The sequence below is a fragment of the Solanum stenotomum genome, chromosome 9, assembly GCF_019186545.1.
Source record: "Solanum stenotomum isolate F172 chromosome 9, ASM1918654v1, whole genome shotgun sequence".
NCBI classification, from domain to species: Eukaryota; Viridiplantae; Streptophyta; class Magnoliopsida; order Solanales; family Solanaceae; genus Solanum; species Solanum stenotomum.
The window spans coordinates 4,402,354-4,422,838 of record NC_064290.1 but is presented as its reverse complement, the minus strand read 5'-3'; the positions used below and the strand labels follow the sequence as shown (position 1 = coordinate 4,422,838).

At 30.8% G+C, this 20,485-nt stretch overlaps 2 protein-coding genes across 2 annotated transcripts; one reads left to right on the top strand and one right to left on the bottom strand.

Moving 5' to 3' along the window:
• The first annotated feature begins 6,908 nt into the window (after positions 1–6,908).
• LOC125875723 (shaggy-related protein kinase eta-like) lies at positions 6,909–11,908 on the top strand. The gene is made up of 12 exons (XM_049556746.1): positions 6,909–7,170; positions 8,074–8,166; positions 8,347–8,406; positions 8,483–8,755; positions 8,831–8,905; positions 8,982–9,038; positions 9,521–9,661; positions 9,764–9,814; positions 9,906–10,001; positions 10,135–10,218; positions 10,316–10,417; positions 11,415–11,908. Exons 1-12 carry the CDS (start codon positions 7,003–7,005, stop codon positions 11,508–11,510), a joined length of 1,296 nt encoding a protein of 431 aa, XP_049412703.1. The 5' UTR covers positions 6,909–7,002; the 3' UTR covers positions 11,511–11,908.
• Positions 11,909–12,274: 366 nt separating this feature from the next.
• On the bottom strand, positions 12,275–17,862 carry LOC125875724 (aspartate aminotransferase, mitochondrial). The gene is made up of 10 exons (XM_049556747.1): positions 17,532–17,862; positions 17,091–17,176; positions 14,722–14,928; positions 14,479–14,584; positions 14,253–14,357; positions 14,010–14,182; positions 13,106–13,265; positions 12,910–13,005; positions 12,721–12,815; positions 12,275–12,609 (listed from the first exon to the last, which is right to left on the bottom strand). The coding sequence occupies exons 1-10, from the start codon at positions 17,706–17,708 to the stop codon at positions 12,537–12,539; spliced, it is 1,278 nt and encodes a 425-aa protein (XP_049412704.1). The 5' UTR covers positions 17,709–17,862; the 3' UTR covers positions 12,275–12,536.
• Between the last annotated feature and the right edge of the window lie 2,623 nt (positions 17,863–20,485).

Genomic DNA, 20,485 nt, shown 5'->3' with positions numbered 1-20,485 from the left:
GATATATATGCTTTATAATTTTGAGTATGTACAAGTAACACATGTTTCCTACTTGACGTTTTACCTGTCATTTAAAACTCATGTGTATACTTAAGCTTATTCAAAATTAAAATACATAAATATTATGAACTGTGATCAAGTTAGAGAACATATTTATATATTATGTCTAATAAAATTGTCGTCTAGACTTGGTTTACTAGCGGCTAGTTGTATTAATTATTAACTATAGTTTGTATGAATTATAATAATGTCAGTCGTTGTGATATAGACTGTAACCTGCGGAAGATATTAATAATAGTTCAATTTATTCTATGCTAAACTATTAATAGTACTTTCAATTCGTTTGTATTACATTTTTTTTTTAGTTTGTTTATAAAAAAAATCATTTTTTGAAAATATTTTTTAATTTAATTACCTGATATGTTTTAAATTATAAGATTAAAAAATATTTTAATATGATGGCATATCTTGAGTTTAATATTACAAAATATAAATTTTAAGTCAAAATCAAACAAACAAATCACGGACCTTTTCAGTTTGTTAAATCTTGATATATCAGGAGCTTATAGAGTTTCTCTTCCTTCACTTATATTTGTTCATTATATTAAGATTAGACTTTTATTTATATTTATTTAATTTTGAAAAGTAAAGAAGAGTAATTGATTATTTACATCTTCTTTTACCTTTATTATTAAGTAGTACCATTTTTTCTTTACAGTTAGATAACTTCAATTTGAGATAATATAACCAAATTGTTATTTTATTTAATATTTCTTAAGAGTGAGTGAAGTTATATATGCACAAGTAAATATGGACGAAGAAAGTAGTAATAATTTTTTAAAAAAACTACATATAATTTCGGAAAATGAATATATTGAAATTTATCAAAATCTTATGACCAATTAAAGAGCTAGGGTAGAAATAAATATTTATTCCATCAATTTTTCAGCTTTGTCTTCAATAAGTATTTTCAAATTTTACACGTTAAATTTCATGATACTCACCTATAAAATTCAAAACTTCAGAATTTAATTATTTTAAAAATACAAAGGTCAGAAAATGATTACTATTTGTCATGTTAGTTTTATTTTTTTTTAAATATCAATAGGTGCATATCAAGTGCTCCAAAAATAATACATTTTAAAAAATTTAATACAAATACAACAATAATTTTGAAAAGCTCGAGCAACATAGTCCATGCACGTTTTAGTCCAATCACAAGGCATTTTGTGAAGCTATTAAATTAAAGAAACCAAAATAGTGTTTAAAATGAAAGGGACACAAACATGTCGTAATCCAATACTAATAAGCCGCCTATTTGGTTTTGGTTTATCAAAATATTATATTATCTAAAAATAATTAATATAAATAATGTATTAAAATAATTATTCACTGATGTTATAGTTAGTTATAGACAGGATAGCCAACTAATTTAGTTACGATGAACTAGGAACCTAATTTAATAATAAATTAGATTAAATCATGAAAGCAATCCAAACTAATTAAATCAATCTTAATTAGTAATAAACATGTCCATCGAGTTGATAGTTGAATATCATACAATAAGAGATTTTATTTTATTTTTTATTAAGTATTGAATATCTGTATTAGAATCGATTAAATCTAAAATCGTATATTACGAGATTCATTTCTATAGTGGGTGATCTATTAATTATTGTGCTAGGGGCGGAGCTATGTGGTTGTCATCTGTTTAATTGGACATCCTTCGTCGAATAAAAATATCGTATATACAAGTAAAATGATATATGAAGTGATTAAATAATATACACTTGACATAAAAAATTGTTATAGCCTTGTGATTTTTAACATCTTGAATGAACCAGTGCTCGTGAGTCATGTGTATGAATCTGACTAGATTGTGCTGACCTTTTTGTTAGTAATATTTTACTAGTGACCCGATTCTAATTATACTTAGGTACTCATAATTATTTATTTATGTTTGGTCATGACTCATTATTTGTTCACTTTGCTAAAGATAATAGAAAATTATATTCAACTTTTAAAATGAAATAAACATAACAGGAAAAAGTGTCATTGGATTAATAATGCATATGTTTTCGAACCTTTTTCCCCTGGATATATTAATATTAATAATTGGAGTATCATCATTTATAAACAAAATGATGGGTTATAAAATGGTTGATTTTAGGGGGAAAAATTATTTTCTTAATATATTTATGTGTGTAGCAAAATCCTAGCCATCACTATTCACCCAATCTTTTTCGGCATTTCGATTGGTCACGAAAAATTGATGTTGTTTCGTAGAAGATCGTTATATATACAATATATAGTGTGTATATATAGTTTGAAAACTCATATATTGAATCTAATTGTTTATAAATACGATTGATGTCCTCACATATATTCAACTTCTGCTTTAAAAATACATACATACACATACATTTAGCTTATGTTTTGAAAACAAATACATACACCCAATGATGAATTCAGGATTTTCATTAAGGAAAGTCGAAAATAAAAATGTAGTTCTTGAATTTGAACTTTCAACCTCGTAAATCATTGAGTCAACCTCTAATCATATTTTCAAGAGATTCAAAAATCTATATATGTACATACAATATAACTTTTTTACTGAAAGATTCACGTGGACACCCTCTTGCCCCTCTAGACCATGCACTACACATACCGTTATAATCAAATATTGTATCTAAGCGGTTTTATTTAAAATTATATATTTAAAACAAGGCACACTCTTTGTCAACTAGGATATATATAGGTCCCATGCCCAACGTTAAGGCACATGGAATGGACCTTAAAAAACACTCGTCCTCTAATGCTTTGCTCTTAATTCCTCCTTTATTGTCTCATCCTCTTTATCCACTTCAACTTTCCCTACTAATTTATTATATTAGTTTGTGTACCATATTTTTCTCCTCTTAAATTGTCTGTCGTGATTCTCTTTTATAAGTTTGTTAGGTAATATTAATTAGTAGGAATTTTAATCGTTTTATCCTTTATTAATATTTAAATAGTCGTAACATCATCATGTAATTGAGATGTTTATAGTTTTTAAAACAATAACAATAAAGGGTAAAATGGAAAATTATAATTAATTTTGTCTTGAACTTCTAAAATAGAAAATAATTTAAAATAATTATTTTTAGAAATCACGACAAATAACTCAGCATGGGAGTAGTTATTTAATTTTGGAAAGGTTATATAATAGTGAGATTTTTTTATAACAATATTTATGGAATATTAAAAAAATGGAATTAATATTTTATGTTATATTTAATATCTCGCTAATATTTAAAAAATAATAATTATAATATCAATAATCATCTATAATTTTATCCTTCTATGACAACTATATTTATAAAATTAGAATTTATATGATTACCAATAAAAATCAAGAAACAACTATTATTTTAAAATTTTCTCTTAGCATTTGTTGTTCTTTGAACGTAAAAAAATCAATTAATAGCTTGACTATTTATAGAAAATAAATTAATTTGATGTAAGATCAAATAACAAATAAGGAAGTAAAATTATCCTTATTATTAGTGTCTTCTAAAGTATTGGCTAACATCACTAAAGTAGATATAGGATCAGAATAAATATAGTATAGAATAAGTAACAACTTCATGTAACTTTTATAAGTGAAGTCCGAACAAAATAATGTATAAATAAATCTTATCATTTTAATTATTTTATGAAATAGATAAATTGATTCACATGGAACCTAAAAAAAAAACATGTTTTGAAAAATTAACCCTTGTGTCTCCTACTCGTTTTTTATTTTAATGTTAAAGGAAAAAAAAACACAAGAAACATAGTAACATTAATTATTTTCTCCAACAATAAATGGATAAACAAAGGAAGGAAGAAAATTGATGGCTCTTTAAACAACTATTGACTTTTCCAAAAACACATCACATGTAATACTAATAAAATTTCGTCCTATGTACTTGGGAATGTTTTTGACTCAAATTCATTAGAGAAAAATATTAGTTACATAAAAAAAATTAGTTTAGGTAGGATAAATTATGACACTTCAACAAATATAGTTCGATTTGTTTTTCGAGAAGAGATAGAAAACATGCTTAATTCTTAATTAGTTTTAAAATATAGATGTGAAACATGTTTAGTTAATCTCCAAATAAAATGTGTGAAATTCAAAGGTGATAGATAATAAGTTGAAGAAAATACAGTACAATTTGATTCATAAAAATTTGAAACGCCTTTAAAATTATCGTTCAAAATATTAATATATTGTATGATTCAATTGCACTTCATTATTGATTATTATCAGAAGAAAATTCGCAATTTAAAATATCGAGATTCCTAACTTAAATATATTTGTATTTTTAAAATTATAAATTCATAATATAATTATTTATTGAAATTCTAGAACTTTTTATTACATATATTTATATTTAGTGCCAAAATAATAGATTCAATGGAACCATAAAAAGAAGTTGTATCCAACTTCACCTACCATATAATTGTTGTTCATTTTTCGGTTGAAAGTAAATTAAATATTACACTATAAATACTTTCCCTCTTTTAAGAAAAAATATATACATTTTTTATACAATACAAAATAAAAAATAGGAAAGATAATTTATGATTGGAAAAAAAAATATTTAAAGATGTAATAAGACCTTTTGCTCCCTAATATATTTTTGGGAAACTAAATTTAATACTTTTGGATCATAAATATATATACAGTGTATAGATAATATATATTGTATATAATACATATATATTTCAATCATATTTGGTAAACTAGATGACCGAAATATATATTTACTGAGTTTTCCTATATTACTTTTAGGGTATAAATATTTTTCCTCTTTTATAGAAAAAATAAATACATTTTTATACGATACAAAATAAAAGTAGGAAACATAATTTATGATTGAAAAGAAAAAATATATTTAAAGATGTAATAAGACGTTTGCTCCCTAATAGATTTTTGGGAAATTAAATTAAAATATTTTTGGATCATACATATGTATACAATGTATAGATAATAGATAAATTTTATATAATGCATACATATTTCAAATCATATTTAGTAAACTAGATGACCAAAATATATATTTACTAAGTTTTCCTATATTTCTTTTAGGGTACAAATATTTTCCCTCTTTTTTAGAAAAAATAAATACATTTTTATACAATACAAAATAAAAGTAGGAAACATAATTTATGATTGAAAAGAAAAAAATATTTAAAGATGTAATAAGACTTTTTGCTCCCTAATATATTTTTGGGAATTAAATTTAATCCTTTCGGATCATAAATATGTATACAGTGTATAGATAATATATATTTTATATAGTATATATATATTATTTTATTTTTTAATTATATTTAGTAAACTAGATAACTGAAATGTACATTTATGTTAGTTTTTCTATATTATTTTTAGGGATAAACTATTAGCATAGTGCTATTAAATGATTGGAGTTGAAATATTTGAAAAGCTAAAAAAAAAAAGTGTGCAGCCACTGCCAAACAAAATAGCCAATAAAAAGGTGTAGAATTATCACTATTGTTAGTCAAAAAAGCTAAAAGCTCAAGAGACTATGTTGTACTGTACGCATTAATAGATGTACCATAAAAGTTGATGAGGGCACTAATGACGTTTAAAATTCATTCTATAGATAAAAAAAGTATATACTACTCGCTCAAAAAAAAAAAAAGTATATACTACTTGCATAGTAGTTATTCACTATAATAAAAATAGTTGTCAAATAATATTTGTATAATTTAAAAAATTTAAAGATAATTTAACTTCTGTTTTAATTTTATTATTGCTATTAAATACTACTAGTTATTATCTAACACATTTCTCAAAGCATTAAATTTAATAAAATCAAAGGAAAAATAGTAATATTATCCCTATTATTTATTGTTTCTTAAGTGGTGTGTAAAGTTAATAGTGATAGAGTATTATATACTATGCATTTTAATTAAAACTTTTAAAAGGATGATAACGCATGCTTAAATGATTACGTTAGAAAAAAATTATAACGAATATGACTAATGTTGATTGGTGAAATTGTAATCTTTTATATTTTTATTACTACTTATAATTTAAATTAAGTTGAATCTGTTGGGATTTTCAAGAAGTGAACAGAAAATTAAAAAAAAAACATTTTTTGATTGTATAAAAAAGGACATATTTTGAATTGCATTTATTTATATCACTCATTTATTGTCTATAATTTTAAAGACGATCTTATCTCATATTTCAAGCTAAAAAATATTGAAAATTTGAAATTCTTATTGCATTTTTGCATCGTTCTTTTAAACTAACAAAAAAATAAAAATAAAAACAAAAACAATAACGGATATTCAGTATGTAATTTACTTCGTCATTTAAGTTTGTTTAGAGTTTTATAATTTGCTCTGCTTTAATTTTTTATTTTTTTTATATTAGGAGAAAAGTAAACTAAATAACTTAACAATAGTAAAGGGATATTTGTTGGAATATTTTTCTTTTCAATTTTCTCATATTAGATTGATTAAAACTTTTGAAAAGTATTTTCTCTAGAAAAATAAATTTCTTAAAAATAAGAAACATGACTTTCCTAATTAAAATAGGGAAAATAAACTAAGTTTTATAAATGACATTTTATATTAATTGTGCTATTTTCATCATCCAATACGCATTTTAAGTTTACCCTCGTACCCTATGTTCCCATCACCCACACCCCTAGCTCTATATCCATATTCGATAATATTTATCTGAATAATATATAAGTACTTTAGAATTATATTTTTACTTATATATCGAACATAAAAATATAAAATAGTCAGAATTTCATTCTATTTAATATTTTATCAAAAAAAAAAAACGATAAATAATTTGGTAGAACATTTGAAAATAGTACAAATATTTGGAGATAGAGAATAGTAGTGGGGTTAAGAGGAAAATAAAGCAATTATATTATTTTTAGTAGAGAAGTAAGAAAAAGAGTGAGAGTATAGCAGAGTAGAAGAGAGCACATGGCCTCGATACCGCTGGGACCTCAGCACCATAATCCGCCGGAAAATCACCATCACCACCACCTTCAGCCGCCGCAGCAGCAGCATGTGAATCGTGAACAAGGAGGAGGAGGAGCTGCAGTAAGGAACGCCGTCGCCGGAGCACGACCGGAAATGGAATCCGAAAAGGTAGTTCTACTACTTTAATGTTCTCCAACTACTACTAGAGAGTGGCACACTCTTGTTCTACTTCAATTCTCTTTGCTGATGAAGTTTGACAGTATCGGTTTTGTTCGTTGTGCTTCGATCTAGCTCGATCTCTTTGTGTTCATTTGTTCTCCGGTGTCGGAAAGTTCGCCGGAGAATTTCCCGGCGGCGCAATTTTTTGAGTTTATTGCTTCAGTGAGGTGTTAATCTTCTATATTTGCAGTTTTCAGCTGGACTTTGAGCATGAGGTGTTTTTAGTGTTGTTTTCCTTTTTTTGACATTTTCTTTGTAGCTCTTAAGATATTAAATTAAATGTATTTTTGAGTAGCTTCTGCTTCTGGATTTTAGTTTGATTTACCAGAAAATGATTCTTTGTTTGCTTGGTGTTGTTCTATATTTCTTGTTTCTGGAGTTTCTACTGTAGCTGATTGTGGAGGCATGGAGTGCATATATAAGGTTAGATCCATTAGGTTCTTTTGTGGAGTAGTGACTTCTTTATCCTTTTATCTACTTTGTGTATCTGGGATTACAAGGGACAGGTTTTCTTGAGTTGATTAGGTAGCTTGCAAGTCCCTCTTTCAGAAAAAGCTATTTAGCTGCTTTTCTTCATCTTTAGGTAAATTGTGCTTCAATCTTTTATTGGGTTTGCTTCATGTGAATTGTGATGGCTGATTCTCCTTTAATACTGTTTTTGTCTTAGTTACAAGTCTCTATTATTTGATGCTTTCTTAAAGCCTATTTAAGTGCCATTCGCTGCTTTTCTATTATTGTTGAACAACCTGTAAGGTCCTCTGACAGGTTATGGTAAGTACAGCTTCTTACTATTTTCTAACGAGATGGAGTTCTTTTGGCACTGCAATTGACCTTGCTTGGTTTGCATTGTAGGAAATGTCAGCTGCTGTTGTTGAGGGTAATGGTGCCGTCACTGGTCACATAATTTCCACCACTATTGGAGGCAAGAATGGAGAACCAAAAAGGGTGTGTGCCTGATATACATCAGTTTTTTTGGGTTATTTTGGAGATTCAATGTTTTGTAATTTCTTGGTTTTTAGATACTATGATTCTAACCTGAGAACATAATTAAGATGATTCTTATCACTGGCATCAATGGTCGTGAGAGTATTAAGTTACAGAATCTGTTGTGATCTTTTTCTGCAGACCATCAGTTATATGGCAGAGCGAGTTGTCGGTACAGGGTCCTTTGGGATAGTGTTTCAGGTTTGTGAGCTGACTTGATTGTAAATTTGCATCAGTATTCTTGTACTTAGCAATGACCTGATGTTGTTGTCTCTAGGCAAAATGCTTGGAAACTGGAGAGACTGTGGCCATAAAGAAGGTTTTACAGGACAAACGGTATAAAAACCGTGAACTACAACTGATGCGCTTGATGGATCACCCAAATGTCATTACTCTAAAGCACTGCTTCTTTTCCACGACTAGTAGAGATGAGCTTTTTCTTAATTTGGTCATGGATTATGTCCCTGAAAGTTTATACAAGGTTTTAAAGCACTATAGCAATTCAAATCAAAGGATGCCACTCATATATGTCAAACTCTACATGTATCAGGTTTGCATCTCTCCTTCTCTTTATGTCTCTTCTGCAACTGGATATTATGTGATTCTGATAAGTTGTTACTGTCAGATATTCAGAGGGCTGGCTTACATTCATAATGTTCCAAGAATTTGCCATAGAGATGTGAAACCTCAAAATCTTTTGGTATGTGAACAGGAGTCCACTTCATTCCTATTGTATGCCAACATCAACCTAAATCTCTATTGTATGTCATTTGAAGGTTGATCCTCTGACCCATCAAGTCAAGCTATGTGATTTTGGAAGTGCAAAAGTCCTGGTATGTTTGTTATTTCATATATTATTACATCCTTACATGAAATAAGTGCAAAAGTCCTGGTATCTCTATAAGTGCTGCATTATGCAAAGTTTCTTTGAAGGTGCTTTAGCGTTGTGATAGTAGGCTGTTTTTCATGTGCTTGACTGCACGAATGGGCGCTGATTAAGGCACTGTCTGAAGACATTTCAGTTTTTAAACATTTGATACTTTTTGACCCTTGGCTGTCAGGTTCTTACATCTCTTGTTTGCAATTGAAGAGAAGTCCAATACAATTAGGTTTTACATGCGAGTCTGGATGTATTTTTACTATTGACAGTGGGAGTGAGAGCAGAACTAGTCCCTAGCATTTCAGAATTCTTGCTCAAACTTTTTTTTCTTTTTTCATATGGCTCTTTCCTCATGGTGAATTGTTTTGCACATAACATAAACTGAAGCATTTCATTTTGATGCATTTTGATACTAATGAACTTTTCGATGCACAGGTGAATGGTGAAGCAAATATTTCGTACATTTGCTCTCGCTACTACAGAGCTCCAGAACTCATATTTGGTGCCACAGAATATACAACATCTATTGATATTTGGTCAGCAGGCTGTGTCCTTGCTGAGCTTCTTCTGGGGCAGGTTTGTGCTATTTATCTTTGTTTGCAAGTCGATAATTTCCATCTATTACTTCATTGAAGATTGTTACTTTATTGAGCTTTCATCAATCATAAACTATGACAGCCACTCTTTCCTGGCGAAAATGCGGTAGACCAACTGGTGGAGATCATCAAGGTGTGTCTTTATACTTCATTTGGACATCGTAGTAAATCTCAGACAACACTTACATGGATCTCTTTTTTACTAATGAGAAACCTTGTCACAGGTCCTTGGTACTCCTACTCGGGAAGAAATTCGATGTATGAACCCAAACTACACAGATTTCAGATTCCCACAGATTAAAGCTCATCCTTGGCACAAGGTATTGTGTGTTGTTGTTATATTTTGATAGTTATTCTGCACTAGATCATTTTCTTGTTGAAATATGTGTACGTTAACTACCCCTAAAATCAGTTTTAGTTGAAAAGAGAGCTAAAAGTCTTCCGTGGTTTCAGGTATTCCATAAAAGAATGCCTCCTGAAGCAATTGATCTTGCCTCACGGCTTCTTCAATATTCACCAAGTCTTCGCTGTACTGCAGTGAGTTATCTCCTTTACAAGTGATATTCGTTATTGTTATTTCATCTACAAAACCATTTGTTGTATCAGTCTATTTACCTGCTTCTACTCCTTGCAGCTAGAAGCATGTGCACATTCATTCTTTGATGAGCTTCGTGAGCCCAATGCCCGTCTCCCTAATGGACGTCCATTTCCACCTCTTTTCAACTTTAAACAAGAGGTACAGTTTTTGAAATCTTCTTAGTTTATTGATATTGTTATATTTCTCTGTAACTATTATCTAGAAAGTTATCTTTCGAGTTGTTGAATAGGTGTTGGTTCACTAGTTGAATTTACGATTAAGCAGCTCTACGCACCCATCTGAACAATTATTTCATTAATTAGAGCTTTTTTTTTCCTTATCCATTATTTGAATGTTTGTTATAAATGAAAAAAGGGAAGGAGGTATTGATGGTGGAGCGGCACATGTTGTTCTCTTGTGAAGTGATAAATACAAGAAACAAACTATTAAAAGTAAATCCTTTAGTGACGAAGGATTTTCAAAGTGAATAATACAGGAAATTGATGCGTTACATATTAGTTCATGATTTCTTCGTGTTTTTCTTGTTTTCTTGTACTTCTAAATGCATCATGCGTCTTGTCGGTTATCTTCTTTCTTCCGTTGCTTTTGATAATCCATTGTCCTTTCCCTCTCAAATAACACTCACTCACGTAATCTTTTGTCCTTCTGCCGCTTCAAAATGTGAGACCTAAAGATTGTCTACATGTGCATGGATCCAAGCAATCATATTAACTGTGTTTCCAATTATTGTGTAACCATTTAATAGAACTGATTTTGGTGATTGACTGTCATGAGACTTTATCTCGAGTAAAATATGGTTTTAGAAAGTTATCACATGGTAAAACCTTCTATTCCCCTACATTTAGCAGATCTTTAGACATTTTCTTCCACGATCTTTAGACAGTAATTTTGGCTTCTCAGTTACTGTCAGAAATATATTGACCAATTACAGAGGTCCCCGTTATTATGAGGCTGCATTAGATATTTATTCTTATTATTACCGGTTGGACTCTGTGTGGTAAGGCTGGCATTTGAACCTTTCTTTCTTTGCGAGTAAGAGGATCGTTTTTAAATTGATTCAAGAGTCAAAACTTCCCTTAATGCAAGATGTTGGGGATCATGAAAGTTATGTTTATGTTCTGGCTGTTGCTTGCAGTTATCTGGAGCTTCACCTGATTTGGTCAACAAGCTGATCCCTGAGCATGTGTGGAGGCAACTTGGTTTGAATTTCCCATTTCCTGGTGCGACGTAATTGTACTAATGTAATATAGAGTTGGTGTATCAGAAAAAAATATATAGGGAGTCCTTGTGGATTAATGTAACCATGCATTTTGGCTTAACCAGTGGCTATGTATGCACGTAAAAGTTGAATGTGTATAGTCGCTGCTTGGCTTACAAGGAAGTGATCCTGCCTCAACTTATGTCCTCTTTTAGCTAATAGCAGACCTGTTGACTCTTTTGTACATTGTTTTTGATAAGAAGATTTCAGATAGAAGTATAAAATGATAAATATTGTAATGTCTAGTTAAGCAGATTTCCTTGAGAGAGACCTTCTGGAGTACTAGGACTTGTAGCTTTTGGTTGTAGTTATATTTATGCAAGTTGTTTTTAGCTCTATTTTTATTTTTGAATGTAAGGCATATATGATTTTCTCTTCTGTGCAATCTTAGGTTTTTGTTTGTTTGTTTTTTTATCTTTGAAGGATCCATTGGATTGTTTCTCTCGTTTCATGGTTGTATTTTATGAGAGCAAAATTAGCAATAGAAACCAAAGGTTTTAAGAAAGAATGTACAACAACATACCTAATTCTATAAGTGGGGTTTGGAAAAAGGTAGGTTGTACGCTGACCTTTCTACCTTTGTGAGGTATCCGATGCAGGATTGTAAGAATCTTATTTAGTTAGTGTTGTACTAGATGATACATGTAAATATGTAATGAACGCCAAGAGTCAGTAATTACTTCCATCCATGACGCCATAAAACAGCAACAATACTTCAAAATGTTGGCATATATATCTGTAACTACGCTGTTGTATATGAAAAACAGGAGTTCCTTGACACTAGATGATTAATGTCTGTAATGTACCCTAAAATAACTACAACTCCACCTCGACGGCTGCTAATGACTTCTACCCCTTAAAATGGCTCTAGTTATTCCCCCTCCCCTCAGTACGATTGTTTTAACTCAACTATTACAACATGTTGTGATCTTTCCGATCACAAAAAATGAATTTCCACAGCCTTTCCGTAGCTGATTATTGAATCCATGATGTTAAAGCTTAAGCAGATTTAGTAACCTCATGAATAGCGTTTGCCAAGTAACCAACATTTCCAGTAGTAACTCCTGCCATACTGCACCATACAAGAAGCAAAAGAAACAGATTGGGAAAAAAAAATCAGATAAAAATTTGTATACGAATACAGGTGCATATAAGCTTGAACTTGACGACTCAATAATTATACCTGATACGACCATTACGAGTCATGTAGATGTGATACTCTTTTGTCAATCGGTCTACTTGTTCCGGTGTCATCCCACTGTAACAGAACATGCCAATCTGTAGGAAGTATCGAACATTAAGGGGACAATAGGTGAATTCTTATAGTTACGTACTGTTACAGAAAGTGAAGGAAGTCATTGATCTCAAATACCTGGTTGGTTATGTGTTCCCAAGATAGAGGTGAGCCCAACTTCTCAAGATTTTCCCTTAAAGCAGTTCTCATCCCGATGATACGATCAGCCATGCCCTGGAAAAGAACTCTTAAGTCATTGAACTTTTACGCTTAACATATGATGTTCTGAAAACGAGTACCAAGCTAAAGAGCAGCCAGAGCACCATCAACTTACCTTCACTTCCCCGAGCCATTGATTTTTCAAGTTTGGATCTCCAAGGATGGTAGAAACAACAAGAGCACCATGAACAGGTGGATTACTGTACATGGGCCTGGCAAGTTGCTGCAACTGACTTTTCACTGCCACTGCTTGTTTTTCATCCTCACAGACAACACTGCAGCGAATTGAGGCACCACAGCAAAAACATTGGAAGTCTTTTAGCTTTATCAAGTATTGACTAAAAATATCAGATCAGTGTTTGACAGGAGTCCTTTCTGACTAGTAAGAGACTTGTACACGCTATATAGAGATGAATACGAGGTTTTATAATAACACAATATATGATATATGGTATAATAAAGACAATTAGTAAATGTATTTACGAAGTTCAACAGAAAAGTTTTGTTCATTTGAAAGAGAAAATAATAGATCTAGAAACTACATGAAGATGGTAGTACTACTGATTTTGGAATTAGAAGATAATTTTAAAAGATAGATCAACTATGATTAATAAAAGGTTAGTATTACTCTCCAGATTATAACTTAACAAAACAGTTCCAGTGTAATCCCACAAGTGAAGTTTGGCAAGGGTGGTGCTTATACAACCTTACCCCTACATCTAGTGAAGATAGAGAGACTGTTTCTGATACACCCTCGGCGGCTCAAGATTATAAATAGGCCTTACCCTACTCTTCAGATATAAATAGGCCAAATAATATATCATCTTGGGAGTAGTATTTTACCTTAGGCAACCAACTCTCTGGCCATATAGCCCCATATTTTTTGCATATGATTGGGCACATCCTATCGGATGACCTGTTTCTGATACCCCTCGGCTCAAGATTATAATTAGGCCTTACCCCTACTTGCCAGATATAACTAGCCCAAATAATATATCATCTTGGGAGTAGTATTTTACCTTAGGCAACCAACTCTCTGGCCATATAGCCCCATATTTTTTGCATATGATTGGGCACATGCTATCGGATGGCCATCCTCAATGAATATCCTGATTGCCTTAGCATCCTTCTCTGGATTCCCACTTGCAAATCCTTGATAGGCCATGTCAAACAAAGCAAAATGTCCCTTCACCTAGAACCAGTGCAATAATTCAATATGAGATTTATGACAAGAAAGAGGATAGAAATATACAAGTCATTACCTTGAACTGGTGCGAGATCTCCCTCCATTGTTCCTCTGTCGGATCCACTCCAGTAGGATTATGAGCACAAGCATGAAGCAGAAAGAATGATCCTTTTGGGGCATTCTATGTAAAAGAAAGTTGTAATAGGTCAGGATAAATAATGGCAATCTGAGGAAAAACACCATATCATGAAACAGGGGAACCAAAGCATCAAAGAAAACATCTCAACTCTGTGTTTTCATACCTTTATATCATCCATCATTGCAGCAAAGTCCAAGCCCTTTGATTCAGCATGGTAATAGTGATATGTTCTCTCAGGGACATGAGCATCTCTCCAAATGTTATGATGACTGTCAAGAATCTCATATTAGTAAATATCAGGAGATTAGAAATTTATGAAGTCATTTACAAACTGATGTTTTACTGTGCAAAAACCAATCTAGGAAGATCAATCAAGAAGCAACAATGATGCATCAAATGTACTTACTTAGACCATGTAGGAACTGGAATATAAATCTGTGAATCAGGACAAAAGCGCTTTTGGAAGTCCGCAAAAATTCGGCATGCGCCAGTTCCAGATAATGCTTGAATTGCAGCAATGCGTTTATCTTTTATCAAGTCTGAGTTCTCCCCATAGGCTAACTTCAGCGACTCCTGGATCATGTTGACACTACCTCCCATAGGAAGATATTCCCTGGTAAATGATGAATTGTCCACGTGAGCATGTTATTGAACTAAAAGATATCCACATAAACCACCCTGGCCTTTTTTTAGCAATGCTGAAAACATTTTGATTCTTACTATCAAATTGATTGCCATTTATCACATAAAGCATTTTACTCCGTGTCAATTAATCCAATAGATTCTAAAGAGTGAGGACAAAATCAGAACATTTACTAATTTACATAGAGAAGTNACCCCTCTGACCATTGACCGAGCTTATGTGGCATTAATATTGGTGAGTTGGAAATATGCATGATTACACGCGCTTAAAAGCGAGTTAAAACAATATTTTTCTTTTAAAAAAAAAAATTTAACAAAATTAAAAAAAAAATCATCTTCTTCAACCCTCCTTCATCCACACCCACCCTTTCTTCTTCTCCACCAGCCCTCTCTCCTCTACCCCTCACCACAGCCCTCACCTTTCTTCTTTCTCCAGCCCATTCTTCTTTCTCCACCCCCACATTCACTCTTCTCCGCCTCTTCTTCTTCTTTTTTTTTAATACAAATCAGTAGCCTCAACTTCTTCTAAAATTTTCGTTTTTTAGGTTTGAAAAATATTAGTATTATTCTTTTATTAGATGGTTTCAACGAGGAGATGCAGATAATGTGAAGAATGATTGTGACTATTGAAAATTTTAAAACTCCATTGATAAGTATGAAAAAGCTTAAAAAATAATAAATGGGTCTTGTGAATTTGTAAATTACTTAAATTTTTTGATTGGGGTTCATTGAGTTTGTGTTGGTAAACTTGTAGTTGAATTTACAAGTTAAATCAAGAAGAATTTGATCTGATGGGTATGAATCTAGTGCTCAATTTGTGACCAAATATGAAGAAGATGACTATTTGAAAAGTTAAAGAAATTAAAAAATTGATTTATTTGATTTTTAAAATTTTTTTACCACTTAATTTCGCATGTGGCACTAAAAATGATGTGGAATTTCACGTGTAATCGCGTCCATTACACGCACTCTGACCGGAGGAGAAAAGGGTTTAAAATGTTGTTTTCTGATGGGTTTAAGGGTCTAGTTGGCAAAGTGATGAGTATGAGGATTCAACTGACAAAATGAGCCAAGTACAAGGGTCTTTCAGGTCATTCCGCCCTTTCAAATTCATTGCCATTTATCACATAAAGCATTTTACTCCGTGTCAATTAATCCAATAGATTTCTAAAGAGTGAGGACAAAATCAGAACATTTACTAATTTACATAGAGAAGTTGCATAGTACTTTCTACATTAGGACACTACAAAATGTTTGACGGAAGCAGTTTTCAGTTTAAGAAGTCAATTCATTTACCCTTTCAATTTAAAAAACCATTAAAAAAAGCCACTTGTTATTTTAATCATTCTTCTATCACAATGAATAAAATATACATGTCAAATAAAAATGTGTTCCATATCTAGTCAAACTTCGTAAAACAAGAACAGATCTTTTCAAAATTAAATGCCGCCATTAGACTGTGGAATAGTAAATTTGATATAAACAATTCATCTTGACAGAAAGGCTCTACAAAAGTATAAGATAAAACTGGTGAAGGGATCCATCTCCACCATCCTTATAGCACTAAAAATGAGAATAGAAAGGACAAATATCATCAAGATGCGGAAGGAGAGGAAGAAAACCTAAAGAATCAAACTGATCAGTGGAACTGACGGGTGGAATACTAAAAAGAGATGCTTTATTATTCAAATATGCACTCACAAATACACTCATTGATGCACAATAACCAACAACAAGTGGCTATAGTAAAAGAAAATAAAGAATAGTCAGCAATGTAGCATATTCACGGGGTTTGATTCGATTTTATCAAAATCAAACAAAACCAAATCAACTATATAGGTTTGATCAGTTTTTTTTGTCGGTTACATGAATATTATTGGTGTTACTGCTAAATTTTTTAATAAATCAATATATATTTTCTAGTAATTGACAAATATCTGTACTATTACATTTTGCTATACTAGTCTAACAATAACTTTTCAATGATACATGCATTCAAACTTAACAAAAATTTAATAATTAAAAACAAAAATCAAACTTAAATAATGTATAAACAACCTTTCAATTTAAAGAACAAATTCAAATTCCCTTCCTAGAGAAACAAAATAGAGAAAAATCGTGAGATTCACTCACATATTGAAACCGCCAGCGATCCTTCGCTCTGCTTCTCTAACACACTCCAGTACCACGGGTTTTCCATTGTCATCCCTGTAAGCTCCCTTAAAATCACAAAAAAAAAAATCATTCGTTTTTGCTTAATTAGATCGAGCTGAAAAGTAATAAGAGCACACAGGAATTTCAAATCCAAATCAATTGAGATCCACTGTTTGAATCCTCTGCGTCATTTTCCATTGACGGATGATTATTTTACTCCAATATGTCAACTTATGTGTTTAACTATAAGATTTACAGCAGTTAACCTTCTATTTAATTAATCTAAACTCACACAAAACAAAACAAGAGCTAAGCATATACAATTCTCAAATTAAGAAGCTAAATCCATGATTACAGAAACTGAGAAAACAAGGTAAAAAATGAAGCGAAGCAAATCAAAGCACAGAGCAGAGAACTTACAACGCCAACATTGACTTTGTCAGGGCTAGGATCGGCGAGAAAAGCTTCAGTAACCCCGAGGATAGGATCTTTAGGTGCCGGCTCAACGTTCCGCCACCACGACGACAAGGATCGCGCTCCGAGCGACGACGAGCTAAGCTTGAGATGACTACCGGAAATAGCGGCACGGATAGCCATGGCCGAAGCGGAGAGAGTATTTAGAGAAATGGCCAAATGGGAGAGGAAAATGGCGTGTTTGTCGAAGTGGTTGATAGAGATGGACTTTATATATAGGAGACGTAAGAGTAGTGGACTGAGCGAGCCGTCAGTGTGAGTGAATGGTTTATTAACGGTTTTTGCCTCGAAAAGCGTAACGCTGTGACGAAACGGTAGAAAATTGACGATGTCTTTTTCGTTTTGGCTCAAAGGTGAGGGGCAAAAGAGTCAAAGAAAATTGGATATATTAATTACTATTATCTGCCCAATCTGCCAATATTTATGTACTATTAAATTATTAATGCTTCATAGACAAAGATAGTTAAATTTGTCATTTTCCTAATTATAATATGTATGTCATTTAACTTAGTTCAATTTATATTTAGGTTCTCTAATTTTGAGTTTGTATAAATAGAAATTTAAATTTGTATAAAATTAAATAAGTAAACACACATATTTTACCTGATAATATACATGTTCAGTTTTATACAAGTTTAAATACATATGTATACACATTCAAAGTTAGAGAGTGTAGATGTCAGCTAAAACCAAGTTAAACGACATATTTATGTATTATAATTTATGCCAAAATGAAATAAGGGGTATTGTTTTGGAACTTTTGAGTTTCACTTTTAAAAATTGAAATTTTAAAATATAACTATTTTACCATTAAAATGAATTTAGACTTTAATCTTTTTTGAAATATCAAAACTACATAAAAATTATATGAAGTAATATGCGTTCAAAAGCATTTGAATTAATTTCATAATCGAAATTCTTATTTGGCTCTTAAAATAAAATAGCAATGTTTTGCTACTTTGGGGGGAAAAGAGTCAATTTTTTCTTCTTCATAAACTGAAATAAAGCATAAATTAGTAAAATATTGTTCCTAATCAGTTAATTAGCAATTGCATTTTATCAATAAGAAATTGAAGGGACAGAAGACACCCACACATAGCGTTGTTAAGCCTTTGATTATCACGAAAGGTTGTGATTAGGGAGTTAAAAAGGCCTCATCTGAATTTTCATCTCTCGTAAATTACATTATATATATTATGATTGTGATGGCTAGCTTTCATACACCTTGAGTAATTCTACGAGATACCTATCACTTTCCACCAGCAACATGTACTTCTCCTAAAAAAATATTTGTATATATTTACTTCATTATACTTTGAATTTCCTAATAAAATTTTGGTAGTAAGAAAATGATAAAGTATCATTTTATTCTCAGTTTAATTTACAACAGATTAGAAAATTGAAGGTGTCAAACTCAATTGTACAAACGAAAAAGGGTCATCTTTAACGTATTAGAAATGATTTTAAAAAGCCCTTAACTTCATGTGATAATAATATTTAATGAAGCATATAACTTTTTATTGTTTAAATCTTTCAAGTGGATTCTATATGTGACATATGAAATAAGTTAAACGATAATCTAAAAAAATTATTGATCAATTAACTAAACACTCAATAATCTAATATAATTGATTGATTCTTGTATTCCAAATAAATTTGGGAAGTCTAATAAGTGTTTAACGTGGAATTTAAAGTTTAATAAAAAGTGTAATTACGACTGTTTAGTGAGATAATATAGTTTATTATGACAAAATAATTCAGATCGAAAGAAATCATACTAATTATCCTATATATTGTATTGCGGTTCCAATTATATATCGAATCGATGATTTGATTTGTTCTATTAAAAAAAAAAATTGGCTTACAAAAATATCCTCGGTCTTATTTAGTAGAAAGGGATCTCAAGAGGGTATTTTTTTTCATTTTATCATCTATTCTGAAATAACTAATTCCGATAATATTTATTTCACCATATGTGATCTGACAATGATAACTTATCCTAATGCTAATTATTAATAATCACATTATAACTTACCTTAAAGTTAGCAACAAAACAAAAAAATAAAACAATATTAAATTATTTATCTCATAAATATTTATGCTTGTCCATCGTATCAAACGAAAGTTGAAAACAGAGAAGAATTGAATTAGAACTTGCTTACATAACTTTGTACATCATTGTGTTGAAACTTAATAAGAATCATACGTTACTTATTTCACATGTGGCTTAAAATTGGTTTTGGTAGCATCGTTGTAAATTCTGATTAACTTTTATTTCCAACACTTTTTTTTGTATCATCGTTGTAAATTATGGTTTAACTTTTATTCTAGCACCTTTTTTTTTGTAAAAATTTAAAGTAATCTTTAACAAAATGATATAACTTTTATTCTACATTTCTTCCTCTCAAAGTATACGCATATTACAACAATAATATATTCAGTGAAATTTTACAAGTGAAGCTGCTCACATATTCTTTTACAAATATCATTCACTAGCCATTTTTCATTTTTTAAAAAAAGTAAATATATTGATTTATGAAATTTGGGAATGCTTAAAAATAATTATTTGTGATTTTATTCACTTCTTTCTTGCTTCTTCCATGTAAAATTATATTGGGAAAATTTTACAAATAGCCCTAAAAATAATTTAATTGATCTCCATAGTTATAGTTTGCTAATTACAATTCGTAGCTAGAGGGAGGAGAGAGGCGAACGAGAGATAGTAGAGAGTGGAGAGAGGTGAACTGTATTTGTATATCTGTCGAATTTTATATGTATATCTCTTATATAATTGTATATATGTAACTAGTATACATATGTAATTGTATATCTAGCGAGCGAGATTAAGAGAGGGAGGAGAGAGACGAATTGTATTTGTATATCTGTCATATAATTATATG